This window comes from Genypterus blacodes, unplaced genomic scaffold (assembly GCF_046128005.1).
Source record: "Genypterus blacodes isolate CSIRO-AG114 ecotype Tasmania unplaced genomic scaffold, CSIRO-AGI_Gbla_v1 ptg000072l_1, whole genome shotgun sequence".
In the NCBI taxonomy this organism is placed as follows: domain Eukaryota; kingdom Metazoa; phylum Chordata; class Actinopteri; order Ophidiiformes; family Ophidiidae; genus Genypterus; species Genypterus blacodes.
The window spans coordinates 2,445,354-2,463,088 of record NW_027466882.1 but is presented as its reverse complement, the minus strand read 5'-3'; the positions used below and the strand labels follow the sequence as shown (position 1 = coordinate 2,463,088).

Genomic DNA, 17,735 nt, shown 5'->3' with positions numbered 1-17,735 from the left:
ACTGAACAAACAAAACAACAAACTGAGAAATTTCAGGAGAGGTTGGGGTTACGGGTAATGTGAAGGACTGGGGTGACAGGTGTGAAACCAGGGGAAAGCACCTGGAGGTGTTTTCATTAGCACCGATATGCCCTCCTATGATGTCATTCTTAGCAGGAACATTTCTGCCCAGTTAAATTCAGAATCCATTAATATGACCAATATTGCCAACACAACATTGATTGCCTGCAAACCGATTATTGAAGTACCTCCAAATCAGACACTTTGCTTTTACCAATTTTCAAAACTCAACCAATGTGGGAGGATCTGCTTACATTCTGGACACCACTAAGAGGGATTGCTTCTTCCCTTTTGTTTTTCCACTTTTTTTTCTCTCACTGCAGTCCATGATGTGTTTTGCAACTACCTGTACAGTGGTATACTGTCATCCTGTAAATACCGCCACGAGATCTGGTTCTCTTCGTTTCGTTCGTTTTTGTCTTTTCTTTTCTTTCTCCCCCTCTGAAAGAATCTCAAAACTCAATATCACTTTGATACAGAAATACAGAAAACTCGTCATATATTACCTTGACAACCCAACTTTAAATTGGCTGTGTTATGTCACGATTGCTTTGTGTCCTTCTGCACCTTATTCACACGTGTATCACATATCCTTGTTTTGTTCGTGTTTTTCTTTCTCTTTTTTGTATTCTCTCCACCTCTTTGTGTATAAAAAATAATCTCAAATGTTTCACAACTGCATGCTTAATGACATGTCAAATGTTTTCTTCAATAAAAATATTCAGCAAAAAAAACAAACTTCATTCTTGGTTAAGCTTAAAGTGACACTTTTTTTTATTAATTTAGAAAACTTGACAACTTTCAGAGAAATAACGTCTATCATATTGTAAGTTGGAGCATTTTGGCGATATTTGCCATTCATTGACCTGAGTATAGATTTTGAGTTATAACAGCAGCAAATGAAGGCAGATGTCCACATCTGATAAGCAGTAGTTCCTCATGCTGTCTTATGTAAGCCAAGCTAAACAAAATCAAGTCTTTGATGCTTGTAATCATCATCCACATTCATTTACTGCTTATAAATGCAGCAAAAGACAACAATGATACTGCAACTATGGTACAGCAGCCCCGCTCACTCTGCATGAGATGTATTAACTTCATATTTACATTTACATTTACATTTACACCTGTGTTTGCTTTTAAAAAACTGAGCGAGGAAAAATAATTTCCCCTTGGGGATCAATAAAGTACCTTTCTTTCTTTCACTAGCACGTGTTCAATCCAAAACAACCTTTGTCGATAATGCAAATTATACGAGGTGACAAAGAAGATCTTTCCACATTCAAGTATTCAAGTTCACACAAATATTTCTTAAGACATTTGAGAATTCCCTTTCATATTTGGCTCCTGACACCATTTAAACAAGGACACATTTGGAGACATTGCATACTAATGCTGTTTAATGCCTCGCTTATTACATGTGTTAGCAAAAAGAACTGGCGGTGTCTCCAGAGGATGTAGCCTGGGCCTTGAACATATCTTTGAAAGCTCATTAACTCCGCTAAAAAAGTATGTGTTTGTCTGTCTTAAGCAGGATATTGCAAAACCTTATTGATGGTTTTCAATTAAACTTGGTGGGCAGGTTAGACAAGATCCAAAGATGAGCCCATTAAAACCTGGTAACTCAGCCCTGGCGGAGGTATGGGTTCTCCGAGTGCATTCTGGTTCACTGGAGAAATCACATTTACAATCTCAACACTTAATGTTGTAATTTCTTCAGATCTGTATTCCCCATCACCAGGGGCGGCTGCTCCTGTATTTCTGTTTCTGCTTCACCCACTGGGCAGTGTAACGGTTTTCTACCACAGTCCAGGACAAGATGCTTCCGCTGCTGTTGCTCCTCTTCAGCAAAGCCGCTATGGCTCCTGTAGGATCCAGTGGACCATCCAACATTCGGATCCTCTCTGCACCACAGGCTTCAGTGACTGCATCTACATGTACCGGTCTGGATTTTATAGAGGTCTGCATGCAGATGCCACCTTTCTTGGATGCAGACAGAGGTGGTAGTGTGACAGGCTGGGACCTGGAAGAAGAGTGGACAGGGTCAGGATGTCAGCATATCAGTCACAACCAGTGAAAGATATTTGCCACATATTTGCAGAAGCTAAGATGGAAAGCAAATAACCACCTTTTGAAATCTGTGATGACCACATTGACAGTCACTGCAATGTTTGTTATCCTGCCTGCCATTGTGATGCAGTGTCTAGTGTGTTTGTGTAAATACCTCTTTTGTGGTGTGTGTATACTGGCCACCCTGTGTGAGTCTGTAGTTCCCAGTGACTGATCCCCCACTGCTCTCCGACCTGAGGAGACACAAAAGCTATATAATAAATGAATACAAATATCAGATTGTAGAGCTTTCTTGGAAATCAGCTGTGTCCTTTTTTGTTTGTTAAATGTCTACTTCTAAGTCAGCGTGTATAGGCAGATGTAGGTAGTTTTAAATTGGACCCTGCAAGGATCCATGAAGTGTGACACATGCCCAGATTAGCAATGAGTCAAACACAAGACCAAAGTGTTTAGATGAAAGCAAAGTTCACCTCTAAATGCATGTGTCAGTTTATAACTAAAGCAACATGGTCATAGATCAATGATTGGAACACTTTCTCAAACATTTAACACTGTCATAAAGGGAGGTCTTCAACATCATAGGTAACATATTAGACTTATAGACTCAATAGAAACAAAGTTACAGACAGTGTAATTAGCAATCTCTGCAACTGCTATGAAACCTTTAAATAACATTTGTAACAAAAGCTCCTGAAGGAGGTGTCCTAAAAATAGTAAGACGTGCTGATGTTTCTGCTTTCCTGCAACGTAACTGTAGTGAATCCTGCTCTTGCTCTTGCTCTGATAATTCTGAACATTGCTTGGTGCTCCAACAGGAACATAACATTGGTAAATATTTCCTCAAAGTTGCTTGTATGTTCACTTTGTGATGAGCATGGCATGAGAGAGGGGGGGGGAAAGAGAGATTGGCAGACTGATATGTGATAGACATACAGGTGGATGTGTTTTTCCTTCTGGGGAAATATTCAGGATAATCATATTATTACATACCGTCATCATTAATATGTGAACCATAATGTGTCATTAGCCCTCGTAATGTCCTCCCGTGTTACACACAAATTGGTCAAATTGACCCCAAATTGTCTGTTATCTAAACCATAAAGTGTAAATTTTCAATTATTTTTGTGTCACAGCTTTAGTCTGACTCCAGTCCAATGCATCACCACCAATTTTTCCATTTATTTTGGAATTTAGGGCCAAAAGGCCTTGTTTACATTCGATATACCCTATTTTTGAATTTATAAAAATGGGGAAATTTTTTTTTTGAAATATTTGATATGATCTTGACTATTTGACATGAACCAGAGTGGAATATGTCAAAGTTTAGTGAGGGTGCCCTTTTAGAATTTTTGGAATTTTTTGAATGAGAGCAAATACTAACACCTATTGTCCTCTGGGGTCAAATTGACCCCAAAATGGTTTGACTGTTATTCAAAGCATAAAGTATAAATTTTCAATTAATTTTGTGTTACACCTTTAGTCTAACTCCAGTCCAACCCATTACCACAACAATTTTCCTTCATTTTAGAATTTAGGGCCAATAGCGGTTGTTTACATAAAAGTAGGTAAATTAAGGCAGGGATATAGGCTTCTGCCGCACCCAAAAAAAATCACGTTTTTGGACCTGGCATTGCATGCTACCCATACCTCCTGTAGTTGTGCCATCTTTTTAGTATTAATGGTCCTTGGGGTCAATTTGACCCCGGGGACATTACGACGGTTAGGATTCCACACTGTTTTCTGACCTGTATGTCCTCCAAGTAAGAAAAGGGGAGCAGACTAGCTGTGTTGTTCCTTCAGCCAGTTTATTGTTAGCGTTCCTAAACTACTTTCGCTAATATGAATATGACGGACATTTATCAGAGCTGCGTTGATTCTAGTGATTGATTGATTTTGTTGTTATTATAGTGGTGATATGTCCTTTTAAGAACTTTGTATCAAACTGCCACTGAGGAAACTGGGACATGTTCTAACAGACAAAAGAAGTCCATTGTCCAGGCAAATATTCTAGTTTCTGTGTAGTTTATTTATCTTTCACCTTTCAAACTAGCAAACAAACAAACAATAGAATGCTGACACTGACATATGCCCAGCCAATAAACTACTATTCCCTTCTTTTCATCGAGTTTGTTTTCTACAGTATATTCTTCACAGGTGGCTTTTGCGTTTATAAGTGAGCTATATGAAGCTAAACGGGAGGATTTAAACAGAACTGCAAACTCAAGATCAGTGCAAATTATAAGGTATGAAGACAAACCCTATAGGGAGAAGACTTTTTTGCGTTTAAAACTAAAGAAAACACATACACGCACAACTAAAACTACAGATTGACAGGAAGGTGGTGGCGCATTCTTTTTGCCCACGTGTGATGACGCAACCAGGAAAACAAAACAACACAATAAGAACATCCATTCTTCAGAACTGAATTTAGCCTTTTCTCTTCAAGCCTCTACTAACAAGTCCAGTTGCCAAGATTAACTTTCCTTGGCATGACCTGTATATTAAAAAGGGGGTGTTGCTTGTGCTTAAATGAACGTTTCAAATGTAGCAAATGGAGGCTACAAGGATACACACAATAGCTCAGGTGCATACATAGGGGCCAGAGGCTTTTCAATAAGCTTATTGATATTTCACACCATGCATGGCGGTTGTGCACAGACGGGGCCAATCTCAAACCGATCTGACAGCAAACTCCACCCGCCCTACACGCCACAGCGCACTCCAAAGCCGCAGATCAAGTAAACTGATACTTTCCCACCACAAGCGTGATTTTCAGTTATGTCTATGAATGGCATAGACATGTGCCGCTTACAACAATAAACAAGCTTTACTTTAATGAAACATGGTGAATCATCAAAAAAACATCTTAAATTCTTTACCAGCGTATCTATGGAGGCTAATGATGAGAATAATGCTTAATCTAAGGTATTTATCACAGATGATATTCAAGACACAGTAATGACGCTCAAGACACATCGAATCCAGGTTTATTTAAAGTGCGTTTGACATGACTGTCTCAGTACACATAGAATCATCAAAACTAGAACCACACACACACAAGGTCCTCTCACACACACACATACAAACTCCTGAGAGGTAACGCGACTATAGGCTTGTTTTTATTCAGACGCGCCCGCCTTTTATGGGAGCGTGCACGACGTCGCATTTAAAAGCCAATAATAACCAAGTGTGTTGATAAACAGCGCGTGATAGCGACTGAGCCTGATCGCAGGGTTTCCATTGTGTCGAGCCAGTTTACGCAAGCAAGGCGAAGGTCTGTTGACCTTGTGTTCCGTCCTCATACATACACTTCTGAAGCAGATAACGGAGAGACAGAATAGAATACAATGAAGCAGAATAGCAGCTTCTGAAGCCGTTCACAAACACACACCAATAGATTGTAGATGATGGAAATGAACCCGTGACCTCCCCCGAGAGAGTCAGTCAGTACGAACCCTGCAGCAAACTATAGTCCAGATTACAGTCAAACATCTACAACCTAAACATATTATCCAGCGATTACACTTGACCTCACACACTACTATACTGAAACTTACCTGACAGCTGTCTGTCCAGCGGTTCAACAGCTTTGCCATCCATGTAGCGACTGTGCAAGCTGCATCTGGTGACGGGACCCTGTTGGCTGCCGGAGCAATGGCAATAGGCAGGAAAGGAGATGAGAAAAGTAACAAAAACAATAACAGGGGTACAGAGCAGAGAGACGGCGGGAGGGAGGACAGAGAGAATGACAAGCGCATGAAGAAAGCCAGAAACAAAAAGGCAACGGGAAAAAAGGGAACAAAGGAACATATCATAATTAGCAAACTTAGTAAAAACGGAATAGTACAAAACAAAAGTAAAGCATACATGACGTACTCGTGAAATCAAAAAATACATGAGCAAAACAAAAAGCCACACATTCCCGTGTAACAGGCGAGTTTTTCTGGGTTACACTGATGCATGACTTCATCTCTGTGATCATCTCCATGTAGCAGGACTGTGTTGGATCTATTTGTTTACATCTCCTCTGTCTCGCTTTGTATGTGCTTTCCCACCTGGGGGTCCAGTTGCATATCTGGTGGTTGCCTCTTCTTTTTGCGTCATAGGTTTTTCAAGCAGTTACTAATCTTTGTTATGTGGGCCTGTAAAGTTCTTTGAGGCATTGTATGTGATATTGGGTTTGACGTCACATGACAGTTTGGTTACAAAAGCAAATCTCACATGCAGTTTTTGTTTAGAGTTTAATGGGTTCTTAAAAAAAGGCAAGCAGATAAGATACAGAGATCAAATTCCCTCTGCTGGGAACATTACTACTACATTTAAAAAAAAGGCGTAAGGGAAACCAGCCATGCTCTGCCCATTGCTGTCTCTCCGTGATTCAGTAGAATCATCCTTCAAACCAAGTACCAGACTTCAATGTCACAGATAGGCACAGAAAACATCAAGCTAAGACACCAAAGCCACTCCTTTAAAGGAAAAAGCAGCGGTGGCAGACATTGGGGGGTTAATGGAAGCCGAGCTGAGATCTATTAAGGGAACTATTGAATTGTGACCAGAGAAAGTGGCAATGAAGAGAAGACGGTGACAAGAAATTTAATGAATCAAAAAGAGATGAATGGGTGAACGCATATTTGAAAAGGAAGGGACAGAGAGAGAGACAGTGTTAGGAGACAAAAAGCCAGGGTACACTAAAGTGGACACAATCAGAGACTGATCAAAGGAAAGTAGCGTTCCAATGCCAAGCCAGCACTCACACCGGCCTTGTGCTCACTGTGGATACACACGGGTGCTTCAACACGATTTACATGCGCTACAATGTTATCTTTGATTTGCAAAATCATGTATAAGTCCGCCCATTGTGGGAATGAGTGTGGAGGAGGCTTTCTAGTTAACATGCATGAATGAAAGCAGTTTACAGTCAGATCATCTGGGACAGAGACAGACAAAGTCCTTTTACTTCTAGTCATAACTGCTTTTTCTCCACTTTTGATTTTCACTATGCAATTAAAGGGGTGAGGATCAAGGCCTAGAAAAAAAATATTCAAAATAAATAAATTATCTTCCGGCTTTTAATAGCAGGAGACTCAACAAGTCAACCCACACTGACCTGCAGTAACACCTCTTCCTACAGGCTGTACTTTCTTCTTTTTTCTTTTTCTATTCCATTTCGGGATTCCATAAGATTCCCTCCCAAGGTGAGGCAAGTCAGCATCACTGATGCCATCCTGGACTCTGCGTCCACACAATTTCAATCTATCTCATATTGCCTATTTTACCTCAGGGTCTACGAAAAAGCTAAACAACAACAACAATAATAATAATAACAATAACAACCTTCTTTCTTTCTCTCTATCTCTCTCTCCTTTCCCGCCCTCTTTCTGTGTAAAAAATTATCTCCAAAATGTCCTATAACTGTATGCGCATGTAAAATGTTTGCTTCAATAAAAACAAATAGTAAAAAGAGAAAAAAGGTGAGAAAGTGTGCGAGGTGTTGAGGCGTACATTCAGATTTAATTCAATATCCACACACTGACCACATGTTCGGACCAGTAATGTGTCAAATGTAGAATGGAGGCCATGTATAATGTCTTACCTGCTGCGTCTTGCCCGGCAGCCATCGTTGAGAGGGGACAGGGACTTCTGTTCCCTGCTCCCCCCAGGGACAGGAACAAGGGACGGCCGAGGGGGCACCCTGCTGGGGGATGATCCCACGCTGAGGGAGCGCAAGCATTGGGAGGATACCGACAACTGGGGGGAGTGGGGCGGGGCGAACGGCCAGGGGAGAGCAGTCTGCTCCTGATGCACCACTAGAGAGGACGAAATACAGATTATGCGTTTAAATTTGCATCTAAAAAAGTTGGATCAGTTTGGCAGGTTGATAGAAGTTAAGGTCCGGACCTTCACTACATTTTTTTCCTGTTGAGCCAGATGATGGCACTGTAACTTTAAAAAAACAAAACTTTTGAGCCCTCATACACTCAAACTCTTTCTCTGGATTCCACACTCATATGGCCTAACTAGATTATCTGCAATATTGAATTTTACCAGTAGCTCGCCACCCGTTTCTGAGAGGCTTGCTAAAGGTTCAAAGAATACATCATTTTGAAACATCCCGTCACTTGGTAAACCTGTTTAAATTGCCATAAAATCAAATTCACAGACATTCCACCCCCTTCTGTCACTAAATGATTATATGCCAAGTCTCCTACAACTATAATTTGCTAATAAATTATATGTTAGTTAGGGTTATGCTAGGTAGATGGTCAGTATTTGCTCTATTGCCAAGGAAAGTAATAGTTTGGCTTCTTACCTTCTCTCTCCATTAATGAGTAGGGCTTGACCTCTCCGTCCACTTTTTTGGGGGGAACTTTTCTCATCGGGGCCACTGCGAAGGAGAATATATTCAGCACAGAGGCACAAAAGCTGCAGAATGGGACTCCCCTCTACAATGCAGATGTGATGTTGAGCACTACATATTCTCCTTTTCTCCTTTACAAGCTAAAGCCTTAGTTATACTTGCTCAAGGGGACTGTCACTGATAATTTGCGCATTTTCTGTTGTAGTATTCTCCAAAACGAGAGGGGGCATTTTGCCTTTTAAACATTATCCTGTGTATTTTTTCATACTTTATGGAATAGGGTTAGTTAGGGTTCATTTGTTCATAATCCCTAAATAAAGAATCAGTTAACTCTCGCTTATAACAACCACCAAATGGCCCAACACTCCTGGAACCAGATGTCAACCCTAGAGGGCACTGTAACAAGGTTTTGTATGTAGACATACACCTTGTTGCAACCTGGTCTGGAAGAGTGCGACAGCCCCCATGTGCAGATGTAACCAAGGTTTAAAACATAGCTTAACTGGTAGCACTGTAAAAAAAAAGTAAAACAAATGGATTCAATGGACAGACTTCTAAATTCCCCTCCTGCAAGATCTGCAAGCAAACATTTTGTCCATCTCCTGAAATACACAATCATACACAATAATAACAACAATAATAAAATACTTTCTTAAAGGAGACATGCGCACATCAGTGACCGGTTCTAGTGTATGAATCTAGAGGAGCAATATGAATATTTCTACTTTCTAAATGAAAATCCTGTTGTGATTCCTCAGTGCCATTTGTTTTTTTTTCCAGTATCACCAGTGACATCAGTAGAAATCTCTGAAATTACATTTCCTCAGCAGACTTCCAAACGTAGCCAAAAAAGCCATACGATACATCCGTGAGTTGTAATTGATAGGTTAATCTACATTTCAGTGTTTCAGTAAGATTTTTATTTGCTGGATGTAATTAATCTAAATAAATAAATAAATAAAGTAAAATCCGACTAGCTGGTCCATAAACATGATGGGAAAAAGAAAAGAAAGGACCAAAAAGGACAGGTTAGAAAGAGTGCCCATACTGATAAAGGGAAAATGGCAACAGGCAAGGGGAAGTGTATGTTGTGAGCAAAGAGGCAAAGCAAAGAGATAGAAAGATCCTTACAAAAAGTCGTACATTCCCTGATCCATCAGAGAAGAGGGAGGCGACCCTGAGAGAGTTTGACGAAACAAAAGATTTTTGGAAGTGGAACAAAAGCAGATCAGTGCTCTTCACTGTGAGCCCTTAAGAGAATTATACTTCTCTGTACTGTCAGGTTATATTAAACTGTATCTTTCTGAGATGAGTTTACACACTACAGCATACTACAAACATGGCCGAAAGAAGTTGTACTCTTGCATTCAATTTAATTCAAATAATGCAGTCCGGAAAAAAATACACCTCGTCTTTACTGTAGTTTGCAGAGGAACAAAAAAAGTTTAAAAGAACTTGTGTTGAAATGAGAGCGATGAAACTAGCAGCCATAACCTGTGAGACATGCAGCAGGTTGATGGAGAAGATAGGAAGAGGACTCTCATTCAGAGCGACACAAAACTGAACTCATTGGCTACAAAGCTGTCCAATAGTGTCCCAATATATTTATCCATGACATTTTCATTTATTTTCTTATATAAAATAATATATTAAGACATCAATGAACAGCTTCTGTCCTTTTAATGTGAAATACATAATGGCAGAAACCAAATACTTTCACTACTTGAATACAATTTCAACTTCAAATAGTTTTTTTGGAGAAAAATGGAAGAGTACCAATACATAAAATATACTTTGTAAATGAACCAGGAACTCATGTACGGAGGGGCTGATTTTAGCATTATGTTATTATCAGATCAAAGTTAAGCCATGTGTGTTTAAAGCCGATACAAAAATGTAGGAATGACATGACAACATGTCCATGCGGGTGTCATGCTTGAAACTAGCTGCCACACCTCACTGTTCACATGACAACAGACTAGTGAACCTGAAACATAAGCACGTCCTCTTTTAGAAACACATGGGTGAGGAAAACATTACCTGATTTGTTGAGGAAGAAGCCCTCAAACACCACAAAGTTATTGACCTGCAGAGAATGAAACAAGACATTTTTCTTGTGATAAATAGAAAACTACACATCAGTATCAATGGCATTCTTTATTCAGACCATAATATCTATTGTTGATTTGTGAAATTGTTCACAAACTAAGCCATCTGATGACCAGAATGTGAAATTTGGATTTGGATAGAACTATTGCCAACATTATCCATACATTAAGTAAACCATTTGAATAATTGTTACATAATATTGATAATTTGACAACATTACTGTACATTACAATTGACACATAGATAATGTATCAAACATGCATTAATATCAGTCTTTTGGTTCAATTACAACAATTTAAGGAGGCAATTTCTTTGACGACATATAACCCAGAAATGGTAGAAGTTCCTTTTGGTGACACTGCCACTATGGACATTGGACTTGAACAGCTAGTCCATTCATAGTCTCAGCTCAGAAGTTAGTTTTATTCATAGTATTAGGTGATTACGGTTTAGAAAGAAGTTATGTGATTCCTAATTTGTATTTATTATCAGTTTTTAGCTGTATGCTTTGCACCTGCTTGAACAGCAATAAAAAGTACAGACTGTATAAAAAGTAGACATTGTGAACATTTAATGAATGGATTATAAGAATAAGTTAAAGGTGTACTTGAGATTCTTAAGGTTAATCGAGCCCAAGTAGAAATAAAATCACCTTTGTTGCTTCCTCTCTAGCAACCTACCAGGTGTACTGATCGTGTCTGGTAGAACGTATCTGATGTGGTTGCTCGGGTACGACAGGTCAGTTACTTCTTTTCAGGTTTAAAGTTAGTTTTAGTCACCATGTAGAAAATGAATGAATTAAGTGTTTTGTTATATTCCATATAAACACATTGGGTCTCGTACACTACCATGCCTCTTGCACATACCCTTTGCGTTTTTGGCACTGAAAGACCAAGTCTACTTACATATTTACTTTTTTTTACATTTTTAAAACTTCCAGGTATATGCAAGTTATTGAATAAAACAAAAAATTCAATCCTACTCTTAACACTGGCCAATCTCTTCTCTTTCTCTTTATAGGGAGCATTTAAATAATAGGCCTATTAAAAATGCTGGATGTAACCCTAGTGGCTTAAGTGGTTAAAATACTTAGTGGAAAAATGTGTTGTAGAAGATCCCTGTCATAGGCTGTAAGACACATTATCTGATGGGCTGGCAGGCGTCTCCATATTTCATGCCAGTCCATCCGAGCATATCCTCTAATATACTAAAACTACTCCAACTTTACAAAAAGAAAAAAATATGTCGCATTAGCTGTCTCATTTGTGCTGCTTCCAGCTGTGCAAGAAAAAACCTTTCAAATTGTGTATTTTCCTTTGAAACCACCTTGGAGTAAAATACAGCATAATTGAAGCATGACAAATGAGGAGAGTAAAATCGGAATATCTGAACTACCTGGTTTGATCTCACTAAAAGTCAGATGACAGATTAATGTCAGATGAAGGAAAGCTCATGTGTAGTCACCATGCAGGAAGTCAGACAACATTGAATAACATAATGGTAGACCTAAGATAGTGAAGTACACCATACCTGAGGAACACTCTGTGTCAGGCAGTAATGTCTTGCCAGGAAAGACAGGAATTTGGGTGAGGGCCTGTCGTAAGCCATCAGCGCAGCCTCCACATTCTTGTGCTGCAATACAAAGAGAAGAAATTTGCAAATGACAAACACAGACCAAAGAGTTGTGCGCATATACAAAACCATCAGTCTAATTCATTGTACTTTTCTTCTGTAGAACTGTGGTACTGGGTACTGTTTACACCATAACATTCAATCTCGTTGTGTGGATCCTTTTTCTCAAATTGCGTGTGTGTGTCTGTGTGTGTCTGTGTGTGTGTGTGTGTGTGTGTGTGTGTGTGTGTGTGTGTGTGTGTGTGTGTGTGTGTGGGTGTGGGTGTGTGGGTGTGTGTGTGTGGGTGTGTGTGTGTGTTTGAACATGCTGTGGGTGTAAGAGGGACTGCCCCATATAGGAGAGTTAGTCATATGAGAGAGTACCAATTTGTACAATGTGGCTGTGACTGACAAAGGTCAAAATAAATAATATTTTTAGAGGAAACCCCGTCTGCATTTTGCATAGCAGCTGGATAGGGTAGGCCTACGCTACTGTATTCTAACATCGGCCATAGTTATTATATTTTCTGAGGTGTTACCTCAGTAAAAAGTTAGAGAATCACTAGTTTATTTAAAAAGGGAATATAAATGTATCTGATACGGATTGTGTTTTAATGTTGTAAATGTTAATCGATTGAAACTGGCTCTATACAACAACAAGCTAAATGGGAGGGGTGAAACGCTGAACAGCATGCTTCATTAGCATGTTTCACAAAATGTATAACGTTTGTCTTGGCAGCAGATCATGTTTTTCCTTTGAGAGGCCTCTGTGGACAGGCGACTCCTCCACTACACTGGATCAGGAATGAATAAAAAAATGAAGGAATAAGTCACCTGCAGCATGAGGCCAAACAGCTCCTGTCCATAGCCATGTCGCTGTAAGTTCTCTGTTATGTAAAAGTCTAGAACACACAGTGGCTCTGCCTCGATGTGCTGGCCTTGCTGATTCTGCAAAGACATATGACACTGAACACCAAGGACTTTCAAGGCAATGGTACAGCTAGATACACTGAGTACCAATACATACAACTCATGAAAGCATGTTGAGCAGTAGCTGAAAAAAAGAATGATAACTAAAGATTATAAAATGAAAGAAAATAGGTGACTTACAAGGAGAAATAACTTCTTGTAGCCGACCTTGAGAAATCCTACAACCACTCCACGTCCTCTGTATGTAGAAAAAATGGGAGGGGATTGTCAACAGTGAAGTACAATGATCAAGACACTTGACCTATACGTTGGGTACAGGAAGGAAATTTACACAGCAATGAGTTGAAAGTAGCCAAGAAGCAGCCTGGTCATGTTAAATTCTTGCTTAACTTGAAATCTCAAGCAAAATCACTGTGAATATATGTAAATATTCAATATACTGCCAAGCCATATGTGAAATGTATATGTTCAACGTTGCCTCAAAAAGTGTTTTCCAATGATATTTTACCCTGAAACATCTGTAATTTTAACGTGAAACAGCTCAGAGAATGTTGTGGTGATATACATGTAGAGCACTGTAAGGACAAACAGAATCCATAGAAAACTAGAAAGCATCACTATAGCATAACACATATTCTATTTGGACATTCACAAGATACATTTAACTTTTTCGTTCATTGTGGTGTTCATAACTTCAGTCTTTGCAATCTTGAAATGTGTTTTTCTCAGAACACACTTTATGATCACAGTGCTGGTGAATACCATCCTCAGTACAGAGATACAGTACAGTAAGTGTGTGTGTGTGTGTGTGTGTGTGTGCACTGTGTGATGGTTGAGACGTACCCATTCCTCTCACCATCTTTTAGGAGGTAGAGCTGATGCGTGTTGGACTGCAGCTTGGATGCACTTGTTATCGGTGCCATCAGCTGCTGCGCCTGTGGACAACAAGCATCTGCACTTCTAAATCTATAAAGAAAATTCCTTCAATCAAAGAGAACATTAATATATTTCTACCCATAGATACGCACCTTTGCTGATGATCTTCCCAGTTCATCAATAACATAGGCTATCTGGATCTGGAGATCTGGCCTACAAATACAAGGGAAAAGCAACGCAGTAGAATGTGATTTAATTATTCTGCATAGACTTTGTATGGCGTAGGATCCTCACAACAAGATATATTTCCTGTCAGGAATTTGTATGTACATAGTGTCTACCAGAACAGAAGATCTGAACCAAGAGTGTACAGGACCAGAATGCAATTTTTGTAGCTTTGTGAGGGTTCACGGTTGGGGGTTAGGTGATACCTGTATAATTTAATCACAGGTGTATGTTTGTCTATTCCTATGTTCATCTCTCCCATAAATATTGTAATAGGTATTGATTTCAGAGATGCTGAATCAGAGACATTGCACACACACGCTGCCTGGCGCGGGCCCAGAACACCAGTAAGGACCCCACCCACCCACAACATGGACTGTTCTCCCTGCTACCCTCTAGTAACTAGGTTTTGCAGCATCAGGAGCAAAACAGCCAGATTCTGCAACGGCTTCTTCTCCCAAGCCATCAGACTCTTAAAATCAAAATGACCCCCCCTCCCACCCCCCAACACAAAACTGTCACCAGGACAAATACACCCCCTCACCTCCCAGCAACCCGTCCCCCTACCAAGACTTTTCTGGACACATTCTATTTATATTGTTTGTATTCTTTGTGCAATAATTGAATTTTACATCTTATATTTATATAACTTGTATTTATATTTGTTTTAAGTGCAATAATTTTGTATGTATATGTATATCTACATTATTCATTGTTTTTAAATATATTTTGATACAGTATATATTTATATCTACATATGTTATTGTTTGTTTGTCTGCTGTAAATAACTATCTGGTGAGCCAATTGCAACGTAATCTCGTTCGGAATGCACAGAATGTGTATAGCTTGAATGACAATAAAGTTTGTCTTAGTCTTAACAAATACATTGAGATGTGTCTTCCTTAGGAAATCAACAGATAAGTACAGAATGTGACACATCACATTGATCAACCAATCAGATTTCTTTCTTTCTGCCTGCATGTCTGGTTAGCCATCATAAGCCATATACATTAAGATACCAATGGCTCCTTGTTTGAAAAGCAACGTATTAGATTACAGAGCCAAAAGTGACAGAGAGGAAATCAACAGCGTGAGGGAATTTGTTTCCACTGGTGATCCAGTTAAGTGGATGATGAACCCCCCAAAAGAAACACTGGCATGCAATGACAGCAGCTAGTGCACAGAGGGAACTGCATCATCTGTACAGATTCTTAAAAGATAGTTATGTGATTTCATCTCATCACTCTGCAAAACAAAGCCTGAAAATCATGACTGTTACAACTCGATTTTTGCAAACATGATCGGCATTACCTCAACCACCCTTCATACCATACTCCCAAATGTTGTTCGTGTTCGATCACAACAACTTTGCAACTGAAGCCATTCTGTCTGCATGGAAATATTGGTTGGAGCGCCCAAATAATATGATTCTCCGGAACACAAACCTGATTGCCATACTCAAGTTGTTATTAAACTTTGGCTTTGATATAGAGAACGATAACAGGAGATCAGCTGTTTGTTTGTTTGTTGTTTCGTCGAAACTACTACCCTAAAGCTATGGGAGAAATCCAACAAATCTGTAACGCCCACCTCATAAAACAAGTTGAAACTATTTCAATAAACCGTTAAATAACATTTAGGCCACCCATTTCTTCTTATATTATGTTGTATCATAAAAATAACCACAATATGAACATGGAACTCCAGCTTTGTGATTTGTGGGAACGTTTGTGATTTGTGGGCAAGTCTAATCCGTACATTAGCAAATCAATGTTGTCCCTTGTTTGCTCCCGTAAAGGCGACTCAATACAATACTGTACAGTTGTCTTTCTTCTCGGTTGAATAAAAATCAGACTTGTAAGACTTTTGGTAGATGTCTAGTGCGTAATTGTGAATAATATTAAGCTTTAGAACCACTGTTTCGGACACATAAATAGGTCCGCCATTATGTACTGGTAGATTTGTAAATGGTGCTGTACTTATATATGTTTATGTACTTAACCTAAGCGCCTCACAATGACCTCACATGCACCCATTTATACACTGGTGGCAGGGTCATACCGAGGCGTTTTGGTATTAATGGGAGAGACAGATATAACAGCAAGACAAATACGGAGTCATTTAGAGAGGTGAAACGCTTACCTCCCTATCGATCTGCGACCTGCAACAAGGGTCTGGTCCAAGATGGAGATCCTCTCAGAGAATAACTGATTGATATCGAAATTAAACTCCATAATATCTGTCAGACAGACACAATGGACAGTTAAGCTTTAATATCCAGCAGCTGAGTGTGGGGCTCAGTGTGTAGCTTAAGACGCTAAGGCCGCCTCTCTATCCCGCAAAGCGTCTTGTTAGACTAACAGAAAAGCCGGAAAAAGAAAACGTCCGGCTGCTAGCCACCCAGAAAAAACACCACACTTAAACAAACCGCATTGTCACCATTTGCATGACGGTAACATTGAAATAAAGATTGTTATGAGCTGCTCAATACACATTTACATTGTCACTGTGACTCCATTGTGTTGCGTTCACCCGGCAACGTCGACCGTAATGTCCCTAAAAAACACCGCACCTCTTCTCCTAGCTAGAGTCCGAAGCCGATTAGTGGCTGAATGTATTTATATGTTTGTAATACGTTTTTGTGTCCTTAATTTTTGTTGTTTAGCGTCTGAAATTGTGTTCTCTGTTAGTAAATCAGTTTCAGATCTTAACAAAAGAGGACCAGACAGACGCCGTTCAACTTAAAAACGCCCTTAAAACAGACCGCGTCTCTACATCGACTTTACGGTAAATGGACAGCGCGGCGCTCACAGGAAATGATTCAGTTACTTCATTTATTTTTCTCATTCTTCAACGATCATATGGAAATGCATGGTTTGGTTTATTTTACAGTGCAACCTTTTAATGGTGTTTGGAGTAATTGAAGGTCAAAGTCACTTGCAAGAATAAGAAAAGCGATTCATTTTTTTAGTTTTTAATGTGCTTCAAAAAACATTTGTCAGAATATTGTTGAGGTAACCGACTTGGCTGTATTTAGGACTACTTTGTAGCTCAAAGACTTTAGTTTGTGTTGAAGTAAATGAATGGGAAATTACCCCACAGAGAGACACACAGAACATGACATATTTCTGACGTGCTATAAGTAGGTCAAGTAACTGATCTAGTGTATTTAGACATAAGACTATACTTGTACAAATATACCTGTCCATTCAGTCAAACAATGTTCCACACTGTTTTTTATTTTCCTCCAACTTCAATTTTAATTCAAAGAATTTATGTGAAGCAGTTGTAGTAGAAGTAGATGTTAGGTGATTGTATTGCACATTTCATATATAGTGTGATACAAATAACACTGAGGTAATAACAAGAATTAAGTCATAATTTGGCAGAGAAAAAAACAGTTAACAAAATAAAATTGTGTATAAAGCAAAGTAAAGAAATTAATTCAAAAAGTCTGATAACACCCTGCATGTATGTCGTGTACACATTCTCTCAG

General features: G+C 39.2%; 2 protein-coding genes across 3 annotated transcripts in view; one reads left to right on the top strand and one right to left on the bottom strand.

Moving 5' to 3' along the window:
• Positions 1 to 17,735, top strand: part of LOC143005719 (uncharacterized) — a 33,857-nt gene that overhangs the window by 14,626 nt on the left and 1,496 nt on the right. The gene's annotated exons all lie outside the window — the stretch shown is intronic.
• On the bottom strand, positions 668 to 16,790 carry atat1 (alpha tubulin acetyltransferase 1). 2 transcript variants are annotated; one of them, XM_076157074.1, is made up of 13 exons: positions 16,739 to 16,790; positions 16,382 to 16,478; positions 14,167 to 14,227; positions 13,982 to 14,073; positions 13,319 to 13,376; positions 13,043 to 13,156; positions 12,128 to 12,229; positions 10,529 to 10,574; positions 8,441 to 8,515; positions 7,724 to 7,937; positions 5,688 to 5,773; positions 2,285 to 2,363; positions 668 to 2,083 (listed from the first exon to the last, which is right to left on the bottom strand). In XM_076157074.1, exons 2-13 carry the CDS (start codon positions 16,471 to 16,473, stop codon positions 1,795 to 1,797), a joined length of 1,308 nt encoding a protein of 435 aa, XP_076013189.1. In that variant the 5' UTR covers positions 16,474 to 16,478; positions 16,739 to 16,790; the 3' UTR covers positions 668 to 1,794. The 2 variants fall into 2 exon arrangements, with proteins under 2 accessions (XP_076013189.1, XP_076013188.1); XM_076157073.1 differs by having other exon boundaries at positions 16,382 to 16,773.